The sequence below is a fragment of the Styela clava genome, chromosome 7, assembly GCF_964204865.1.
Source record: "Styela clava chromosome 7, kaStyClav1.hap1.2, whole genome shotgun sequence".
In the NCBI taxonomy this organism is placed as follows: Eukaryota; Metazoa; Chordata; class Ascidiacea; order Stolidobranchia; family Styelidae; genus Styela; species Styela clava.
Genome location: NC_135256.1, coordinates 17065449 through 17076944, shown reverse-complemented (window position 1 = coordinate 17076944; position 11496 = coordinate 17065449). Strand labels below are relative to the sequence as shown.

Sequence of the window (11496 nt, the reverse complement as noted above, 5' to 3'; positions counted from 1 at the left end):
GCGCGAATGTTGTATATTGGTCATTTGAAATATTCCCACTCTCTCCCATTCATATCTTTAGGGTCCCATTCTGTATCCCAGACCAACGACTAACATACCCCAGACCGAGGTAATAATGCATAATATGATCAAGCCCGGATGGATCTGACCTCACCGATGACCGAATATCATGCCACTATGACCACATTCTTCTCAACGATGCAACACAACCGTGGAATGTTGGACTGCTTGATCTTGGCTGATTGATCCGATTCCGATCGTATCAAGTCTTTAATTGAATGTATCAACTCATCGATCGAGCTCATTTGTAGATTGAGAAGATTAGCGCATTCGGTTTTGGCAGCTGTTGGTATGCACGTGATATGCGAACACGATAATTGAAGTGTCACGTAAAATCGCCTAGCCTGTTATATAAAGTTGGTGTTTTGCACCAATGTCTGTAGTGACCGATTGACGATGACTTCGTGCGATTATTAGATTAGGTTCTGTAGTGTTGCTTAAATCTGTAAGTTGCTGTATACAGCACTCCGATGAATTTCAGATACACAGATTTGTGTATCTACAATTCATCGGAGTGCTATATCTATATAGTTCCCTATAATCAAGTATTACTGCGCTGCCCGACTGATGATGTCGGTTGCCCTTCTGTCCCAGTATTCAGGTGTTGTATCATGTGAGGTTCTACTTTCTGACTTTCACTTTGTAGCATTATTGCAGTACCGGTATTGACAAGAAATAAAATTTCCGATTTGTCAAACACTTGGTATTAGGAATAAACAAAAATAATTGTTGATGCTTGGGTTGGATCAATATTAATTTTGAATACAATTCCTTAATACCTCGTTATTTTTATTTCATGACTTGAACTTGAATATTATTTGATTTGTTATGGGGAGTGGAAAACTGACGATATTGAGAAAACCAGGAGGATTGTTGAAAATAAACTTTACTCTTAAATCTGTTTAATGATTATGAGCAGATAGATTTGAAAATAATGAAGGCTATGTTACACTGCACGGAAATTTTAATGTTTAAATAAAAGTAAATAAATAGCTGATTACCTTGTGTGTATATATACTGAAATAGCAGTACAACGCTGTAAATTTTAATTTGTTACTTTTAGCTTTTTCAAATATTCCACTATGACATTATCATTATAAAAGTTATGTATTTTAAAAATTGATTCATTTATTATGCAAATTTTCTTCTTTTCTTAAATCTGTATATCCTAATTTGGAATATAATGATTAATGAAAATAGTAATTTTCTTTGTATCAGAATATGATAATGTGGTAATGAAAAACAAATTGTTTTTAGTTCTAGTTAGTTTTGTAGGTTTCTGTGTCGCTTGTTTCATTCATCACTTCATCATGGTTAGTATTCTATCTTTAGTTAGTTTTTACCTTACTATTCAATTATGCATGCAATAACCAATAATTATGATCATTTGACAATTTGTTCTGCACAAAAGCACTATTTATTTATGATCAGGCAATTTTTGTTCAAGTTTTTTATTGGTGTATTTCATTTATAGGCCTCATGTGCTTAACCCATTTTATGAAAAATGTAGTAGGCCTATTCTTTATCCCCCGCCATAAATTATATAATTTGTGGATGTAAGTATGTGTGGTTCTATTGCACACTCATCGCTATATACAAATCTCAGTTGATTGCACATATAATCACTGTATGTTTCTTGCACCACACCTCTTTCTTCCTCTTCATTTATTTCCTCTTTTTTTTTTCTTCTTGAGGACATCTTAATAATAATTTTACTTTTGATACATATATTGAAATAAGTTCTGGAAAAGTGTTTTCTTGCGACCTTTCGTTTTCTTATTTTAAATATCTTTATGTTTATATGTAATGACAGAATGGATGTACTGTAAACCATTTATAACGTGAATGCTATATTAAGATAACTATGGTGCTAGCCAGATTATTTTCTGGGTCATTAAGATCAAAGTCTCTGATTCTTGGCCTATCTTCTTCTTCTGGAATTCTTTTCTCTGTTTGCCACCAATCCACATTGGTGAGTTTCATTTGAAATCAGTTTTTGTATTATTAAAGTTTTGTTTCATTTGTGAAATGTTATTGTTTAATAAAACATAATAAGTATTCATGATCTATATATTGACTCAGCAGGGATAAATGTTCCATCTATGGTGTATGGAAGTTCATTGAAGCAATACCCATAATCATCTGCAATACACTGTTTATTATGTCACTAAAATCACAGTGACATGACAAAATTACAATAATTTCAGCCTCAGTTGCAATAACGTAATGATTGATAAACCATTCATGCATGTTTTAATTTATTTTTTATTTCCTTGGGTTGGTGTGAACCATGTAATTCATTGCTTGCGTTTTGGGAAATTTCACTATTTTTGGGTAACAAAATTTATAGGTAATAAGAATGCCACAAAACGTTGTTGTTTGTTACAAGCCAATCTCACCAAGCATTTGCTGTTTAACACTAATGAAATGTAGCATGACATAGACAAAACTACTATGTAAGAAATGAGCATAAACAGTTGGGACATCATTTGTGTTTTGAAAAAAACTTTTCTTTAGAGACAATTATTTTCAAAATAAGCATAAAAGTTGTTTAATAGAATTGAATTAACATTAATAGTTTTATTATCCCCTATTTTGTGATAAACAGTAAATAAAGCAAAGCTGGGGGATAAGCAGCTACCTATCAGATATAAATGACTTGTATCTGAATTTTTTTTGTACAATGATTGTCAGCAATCCCTGCTCCATTCATCATCATAATAATTATGGGTACTTTAATACATTTATAATTTTTTAGTCTGCTGAAAGCAAAAATGACAAAGATTGGAAAAATGCAAAATCGATTTATGATTTCACAATGATGGATATTGATGGGAAAGAAGTTTCATTTGAAAAATATAGGTTAGATATATAAATTTTGAAACTTAGCTGAAAGGCCCATGGATTTGTTTATTTAGTCATAGTGTAGTACTATAGTGTACCTGAAATTTGATCACGCATATGTTGCAAGCTAAATTATTCGTCGTATGTATCTGTGAAAGGGGGAAACGCCCTTTTAATTTATGTATAGTATATAATATATTTTTTGTAATGTCATGAATATTGAAATGATGAATGAACTTTCTTTCAATGTCGCATGTTTTTCAGGGATAAAGTATGCCTGGTTGTCAATGTTGCCTCTAAATGAGGCATGACAAAAGCCAACTATATTCAGTTGGAACAACTTTACGAAAAGTACTCATCTCAAGGTTTAAGCATAATGGCTTTTCCATGTAATCAATTTGCAAGTCAGGTAGGTCTTAAACAAATATTGACTTTGTTCCGTAACTCTACTGGCCACCACCCAACTGTTTGCGGATGTGTTGAGAGGCATGAGTCAGCATTGAATACAAACGCCATGACTTGCATTGTAATATTAAAAATTGTGCAAAGGAAGCTGTTTTATATGTAGTTCTTCTATTGCATTCTGGATTTATAAATTCCATCTCAATTTGAAACATGATTTCGAAAAGAACATTTTATCTGTGACTTTTTACTATTGGGTAACAGATAGAGATGAAGTAGGGCTAAGATATCTTATTAGACTTGGATATATTAGATAAAGATGTTTCTCATAATTAAAAATAAAAAAATTACTATATTCACTGAATAAAATCATGTCAATTTATATCAAATTTCAAGGAAATGAAATATAAAATTTGCGGAAAAATAATTCTTTTACAACATCAGGAATGACTATATGGCAGAGGAACTTAGAAAAACTGAAATAATTTAGTTCAATTTATACAAAATTCGATATGAATGCTTGGCTGCCTCAATCCAATTCTTCTTGTAGTAATTTTTCTGACACTCCTTGCTTGAAAATTGCAAATACATGTAATGTTTATCGAGTAAAAAAAACTGATATCTGTATATTAAATATATTGTATGCGCTGTATTGGATCATATTATGATTGTGTCATTGTACTTTAGGAACCAGGAACAAATGAAGAAATCAAACATTTTGCCCAGGATAATTACAATGCAAAATATGATCTATATGCCAAAATAAATGTCAACGGTGACGGTGCTGCTCCTTTTTTCAAGTGGCTGAAGAGCCGTAAACATGGAAAAGGAACATTGACAAAGTATGCTTAGATCAGTGTTTTAAATCAGGCCAGATTTCATTGATTTAAAAGCAGAGGGTCAATATTTTCAGTTTGTTTTTAAATGGTTGTTTATATTTACGCGGATTTGGTGTTCAATGGGACAAATAAATATGCATTCACACACAATTCCATCTCACTTTTCATGCATATCCAGTTTTTGAGTTTTTTTATACATTCTTCATCATATGAAGCAAATAGATCTTATTCAAATTTGAAATCGGCTGAGATTTCTTAGAAAGTCATAACTTTTTACTTTCAAACCTCTTTACAATGCTATATTTACAGTTCAATCAAATGGAATTTTTCAAAGTTTTTGATTGATAGACAAGGAGAAGTTGCCGATCGGTTTGCCCCAAACACTGAACCTATGGTGAGTTTAATTGTGTAATAAATTAGTTGTCAGCACTGCAACGGTAAAAGAATACAAGTCTGAATAAATTATTGTCAAATATTATAATCTCTTATTTTGATCTTATTTTTAATCGCAAGAATTTTCATGTCTCTCTAAAAACCATGGATTCGGGTTAGTATGCTGATGAATCAATAGCAAACAGTCTTTTCACTATCAGCATAAATTTTCCTATACTTTTACCACTTGCCAAGAAATTGTTTTATATAAATGGATAGTATGATAAGGTTGGGTAAAAGTAATGTGTATTCGTTTGTTGATGGTTTTCACTGTCAAGGCTGTACAATGTGTGTATTTATTCAAAGTATGTTTTATTTCAGTCTAAAGACATCACTGGGAAAATTGAGAAGCTGCTTTGAAAAGGCCTTGCTCGATCCAAGTATTAATTTGTGCCAATTTAATTGTTTGCATATCATAATCCACAACAGTGTGTTTCATATTTAGGATGCTGCCTGTATTTATTTCAGCTGATGGTGATTTCTGCTTTATTTCCCCCTCATTTCGGTAAAATCTAAGATATAGCTCTTTTTCAAATTATCACTTATAGTTTTCAGAAGACAAATAATATTTTTCGTCAACCCAGTATGATGCCACTGTTTGTTAGCTTTTGTTTTTCATTTCTACAGAAATGCTTCCTTTATAAGTTCTTTTTATCTGGTCATTTATAGCTATATGCTGCCACATTTATGACGAATTGTTTCAAAAACCAGTCATTGACAGGATGAAACAGTTTTGAGATGGCAAAAGAATGTGTCTGTAGGATTGCTGGGTTCCGAGTACTTTCCTGGCAATTCAACGATGCATTTATTAGCCTTGTGTTACATATATGCTAATTTGATCAAGATAGAAATAACTTATTCAATGATTGCTTATTTCCAATGCAAAGCATATGTAAAAAATAAACTGTGATTCACGAACAACCGATTGTAAAAAAAAATTCAGCACTTGTCTGCAGATTAGTTTTGGCAGATACCATGGAATCGGTTCCGTACCTGTGTGTTAGTCCTTGACTTTTTGGTTCAGATAAGTGATTTTGAGCCTTTCTACGCCTACAGATATGTTGTTAAACTTTCATATGAGGTTTAAAACTAATTACCCAGAAAAACTTAGGCACCACATGTTGCGGTAGTAATCTAGAATAGATCAGCGGATCCAATCTTTTCCCTTCTGTGGCGACAAATTAGCAGGGGGAGAAACTCGCGGCGCTTTACACTAACAAAAAATGCTGCTTTTAATAAAACTCAACTTCATGGTCGTTGATATGTACTCTATTTTTATGCCTCTTGAAGTTTGTAAACATGTAGGCCTAGAGAATAAGGGCAGAAAGTAAAACTCTTCTTCCCCGTCTCTGCCTAATATTTCTTGGAAATGCTAAAAAACCACTCATGCTCAATTCAGAAGATAAATAAACTGCAGCAAGTAGTGTCTATCTCTATTGTTTCCTAACAATAGAGGTAGACCCCGCGTAACAGAAAGTAAACGACATGGAAAGGTAAAATGAATTTATTGATTCATAAACATAGCATTCAAAATAGGAAACAATAAAATGTTTACAATATGTAAAATATTAAATCATATTTTAGTCATGTATAACACAATTCTGTTCATTTTCGCGGTGTATCTTCTGGGAACCGCTGAACTAGAAGATTTAACATTATGGAGCTTCGTAGCCATGACTCGTTGCAATATGGTGCATCGTACTAAGCGTCGGGGAAATGGTTGCAACCACACCCCCGATTACCATGTGCGGACTCCTCGCCGCCGTAAGGTTTTTCACGACCACGTGACCGCAGGTTGGTACAGCTTCTTCCGCCATCAAGTCCACGCATCTGGAAACACAAAAGAACATTGGCTAATAAACCTTGCTTACTTGGTCACGGACTGGTGACCGGATTATAGGCCGTGGTTCGCCATATATACTAATATAAATTTCCTCTCCCCCGGGATAAGCATTGCTTTGTTGTGGGACACGAAATGACCATATGGATGGTGAATGAGACGAAGTGGACAACCTTAACGGCATGGACGAGGATACCAGTATATTGGAAATTAAATTCCCGATCAGAAAATCGCGCTCGTACCGCGACAGGATGATGGTCAATTGCCGAAAGCAGTAGAAAGACCATCGCGTCACCCTTCAGGCATCTCCCAACATATCATGCTCACGATTATCACTGGAACTATAATCTCGTCATTGTGCATATGGGCCGAACAGTGGTATGTTATGTAGTAAAAAATGTATGCTTGTTGTTTTCTTTTTAGTTTTGTTCATTCACTAAGCAAAACGGCAGCTAATCACTTAGTTGTTAAAATTGGCTCGCATTTCGGCACACGCACCGTCATGTGTTTCGCGTTCTAACTGTTTTTGTATACTCTTCACCACATGTGCTCACCAATTTTTTTTTACAAATAAGCTTTTCCTGGGAATTTTATTTTATCGTGCTCACGTATGCTCAATAACTTTATTCTTTCCCTTCAGTAAAATTTTGTGATATTTTTGTCACTTGTGTGAGTGTGGGTCAACGGTCACGAACCTCTCTCAAGGCTTTGCCCATTTTCTTGATCTTTTCGTCGCTCTTTTACATTTTTATTTTTTTGTTTGTGTTTTGTGTTGTAAACGAAATGTCGAAATAAAATTGTATTGTATGTAGAGAGCAGCCCATTAGGAACAGCGCATTTCGAACAGCGAGATCGGGGCACATTGGGAATGGCGCATTATCAACAATGAGGGTGCACTGGCAAAGGCGCATTATTAACAATGAGGGCGCACTGTGAACAATGTACGGTCGCATTAGAAATGGAACATTATCAACAACGAGGGCGCATTAACAAAGAATGAAACAATATTCATAAATCATCCATATTACTAATGTTTATGAAATCTATAACGACTCGGACTCGATTTGAGAATATGGGCAGCAGTGATTCGACTTGATTTGGGAGGGACTCGAATTGGCTGGAACTCGGACTGGTGATGTGTCACTGCACTTTGAGATTTTCTTTTTGGCGTGATCATTCAATAAAGATTTGGGGATATATACTATATAGCAGGGCTACTCAACTATTTTTACCAAAGGTCCATTCAGAAAACTTCAAACTTACTGGGGTCCGGACATTACAGAAAATTCATTTCATTAAATAAACGAAACTTCAAATACAATATTAAATTAGATACAAGAGCAATGAATAACTCACAAATATATATGGATACAAATGTCGCACATCAGTACCAGTACAACAAACTGTATAGTTGTGTATGAAAATGGTATCAAATATCATCTAAAACTATAAAACGAGGCTTATGCTGCCAAAATAAATAAGCAGACGGTCCAAATTGAATGGTCGAAAGATCCGGATTCGGACCGGAGAATTACATGAAGAATTACAACAATCATGAAGAGTTTACAAAAAATAAAATAATTTTTTTATTAGACACAGACCGGGAGCAAAAATGGAAAATAGGGACAAGAAAATAATATCATCAAAGATTCAGTAATATAGAGCATGACGTGAAAGTATTATTTGACACCTCAATTGGTTAATATAATAACTCGCTAAAAGGACTCACCAAGAAAATGGTAACAATCACTGAATTTTGAATTTTAACAACATAAAAAGGTTATTAAATCAATTTACGAAAATGGAGCAAAAAAAACAGTAACAATCACTCAATAATGTATAGTGGCTACCACAACATTCACAGGTATTTATACATAATTGTAAAAGAAATGTTATATTAATGTATGACCCACAATTGAATATTCAGGCATCACTTATTACACAATGAATATTAACAATATAAAGAGGTTATATTCGGGATTGTTTACAAATCATTCTCTTATATGTATATTTATGTATAACCGTAAATATATACTACTACGTATAACTTAACTTATCTCACCAGTGGTGCTCTTTATATTCATTTTTATATTTTATGAAAATGATGGACTTCATCTCTGCATTGTATTTCCACAATTAAATATGCAATTACTATGCAGTACACAATGAATTTTAACAACATAAAAGGTAATTACAATGCATTAAACAGAATTACACGAATCTGTGTACTTGGACAGCAAAAACTTTTTCATATTTTCATTGAAAGTATATTTGAGTGTTTGGGTTCAAAATATACCCTAGTCTGTAAAATATATATCCAAACAGTCTGAGATAATTTCCTATGCAATTCAGCAATATCTGGCTTCCAGCTCAATTCGTCATCTATCGTAACCCATAAATACGAACTTCGGGCAATTATGTTATTGCCTAAGCCTGCTCTAAAGTTGGTGATATCATTGTTCTGCTACTTTGTTTTGGAATAATTTAGGGATAATTTATTTGTTCTTAACCAGTTGTCAACCATATAGGGCATAGGTCAGAATTCACTGCAGCTTGAAGTTTGGACGCGCACAAAGCGGATTTCTACAATGAAGTTTCATCCGTAAATAAGGTTGGAGAGAAGGAAAATGGCAGAGCGCAAATCATTAATATTAATAATATAGCACAAAAATAGCAACGGGCCTATTGTAGAACCCTGTGGGACTCCGCATTTAATGTGGCCCATTTCAGAGATATTCCCCCAATTTTGAACGTATTGATTTCAACCAATTAGGTATGATGAGATCAGACGAAATGCTTTACCTCAATTGCCGTAATGATATAGTTTCTCTAGTAGAAAACGATAATATTTTGGGTCATGTTTGGACCCTTTCTTGTGAAGTTGTACTGCTTTTGCTATTTTCAATATACCTGGATATACACTTACATGAAAGCTTTGATTGATAAGCTTGGATAAAAACAATAAATATGTGTGTCACAGATTAAAAAGGTATCTCCAATATCAAGTTGAAACAGCATAACATCACTAAAGAACTAAAAAATACAACCGACGGCCAGCGCGGCAGCCGGGAAAAGAGAGCGAAAGATACAGTTTTTCTCTCACGTGTAGTGAGTGGTCGGAGTTACAAGGGTCAGCATAACTGTTTATAAACATAAAAATATATATATACACACAGTATAGACACAGACACTTTAGTCCGCGACAAATGTCTATCTCGCGTGGATTACTGTACCCTATTAGTTGAAGATTGTGTAGGTTGGATTTGATTTTAACTAATCGCCTCTGTCAAGATTTTTATTACGTGCGAGACAGGGTCGTTGATAAATCCGCTGTTCCTAACGCGACCACACATTGTTAATAATGCGCCCTCATTGTGAATAATACGTCATTCCAATGCGATTCACAGTTCGCAATGCGCTGCTTGTTATGAGCCTTTTAGGGCTAGGCAAAAGGGCATGAATTGAAGCGAAAAGCAGAAATTCTGTCGATAAAAAATTTAAAGTGAAAGCTGCCATCTCCGATGCTAAAATCGAATCGTTAAATTTATCCTTGCTGATAACGAATAATTTTTTTCGAGTTTGAAATCTGCATTGTGAGATGCGGGAGCATACACTTTTGCATATCAAATAAATGCAACGCGTTAATGTACTTACATCAATGTACGATTCAAAATCAGTTTTGACTGATAGCTTTGAAATGGTTTTGTTTTTATGTATGTTTTTACGGGCAAATCAAAATAAACACCTACTTTTTCATTTCTTTTAACCGTTTTTAGGAAAATAAATTGTTGTTTGAATCTACGCCCAAGTATATTTCCTAATTCTGCAAAACGAAGCGAAGATACAAAAATATATAAACATATTATCTCGTATATAAGGTAATTAATTGCAAGGTGTAAATTTTATAATTTGCCATCTCATGGTATATGATCGCACAAACTGGTAAACTACACCAAAATGAAACTCATTTAACGCAACCTCAATAAATAACCTATTTTTGCTGTTCTGCCTCAGTGGCAGTATACACTATTCTATATACACTTTTGATGCACATCTTACGAATGCTTCATATATGTCAATAATTTTTCTTTAATGTATGGTTTAGCTCAGGGGTTTGCACCCATTTTCGCGGGCGGGCCAAATACCAATATCTAAGTGGAACCGCGGGCCACACCGTCATTTAACATAGGCTTTCTATTAGTGGCAGGCACAAAGTAGCTAATTTTAGAAATAAATATGTTACCGAATAGTGCCTTCTCGCTTTGTTCGCCTCGCTGTCAGGACGCTGTAAGTCATAGACATAGATAATAAATTGAACTCGGATATAAGCTTTGCAACGCAAAGGGAACCAGATTCAACTAAATTTCGAAACTAGTTTAGCTGGTCGCGCACCAATCAAAATTGTCACTTCTCCGCGGGCCGCACAATTTTCCCTTGCGGGCCGCATTTGGCCCGCGGGCCGCACTTTGTACCTCCCTGGTTTAGCTAAATGTCTGCTGAACGATGCATCACCATGCTTAAATAATCGGACAATAAAACAAAATTTAAATTTAAATGTAGCAAACAATAGGGACAATGATCACTGTTAAAGTAGCATGCTGCTTTATTTAACTTCATTCCATTATTCTCGCCCAGCACCAAATTAAACAATCTCAATCCTTTCTTTATTCTAGGATATCATATTATTCAATTATATTATTGTTTTTATTTTATTATCAGCACTAAATCGAACAATCGTAACCATTTCTTCATCACAGGATACCATATTTTATTATTATTTTAATTCAATTTGGAAATTCCATGACATGGCAAAATGATATTCTTTATAATTTATTGTTCTCTATTTCAATATACTTTTATACCTTTGAATTGTCTGGCTGAAATGCGATCGTGATAGGTTTTATGGAAATGCAACCTGAATATCCTTTTTTTGAATCCTGATCTTTTTTAGCGTTATTCAGAACTATAAAATACAAAGTACCTTGAAAAAGCGTATAACTTGACAGAACTTATTACATTGCATTTCCCCAAGCCTGGAAGGAACGCATTTTTGCTGGATTAGCCATTTATTACTTAAGA

The 11496-nt window shown here is 34.1% G+C and overlaps 1 protein-coding gene across 2 annotated transcripts; it reads left to right on the top strand.

Moving 5' to 3' along the window:
- The first annotated feature begins 1215 nt into the window (after positions 1–1215).
- Positions 1216–5498, top strand: LOC120327570 (uncharacterized). Of its 2 annotated transcripts, XM_078114183.1 has the most exons (7): positions 1237–1373; positions 1874–2032; positions 2819–2922; positions 3169–3313; positions 3994–4148; positions 4455–4539; positions 4899–5498. In XM_078114183.1, exons 2-7 carry the CDS (start codon positions 1925–1927, stop codon positions 4935–4937), a joined length of 636 nt encoding a protein of 211 aa, XP_077970309.1. In that variant the 5' UTR covers positions 1237–1373; positions 1874–1924; the 3' UTR covers positions 4938–5498. The 2 variants fall into 2 exon arrangements, with proteins under 2 accessions (XP_039249828.2, XP_077970309.1); XM_039393894.2 differs by lacking the exon at positions 1874–2032 and having other exon boundaries at positions 1216–1373.
- Positions 5499–11496: the final 5998 nt, after the last annotated feature.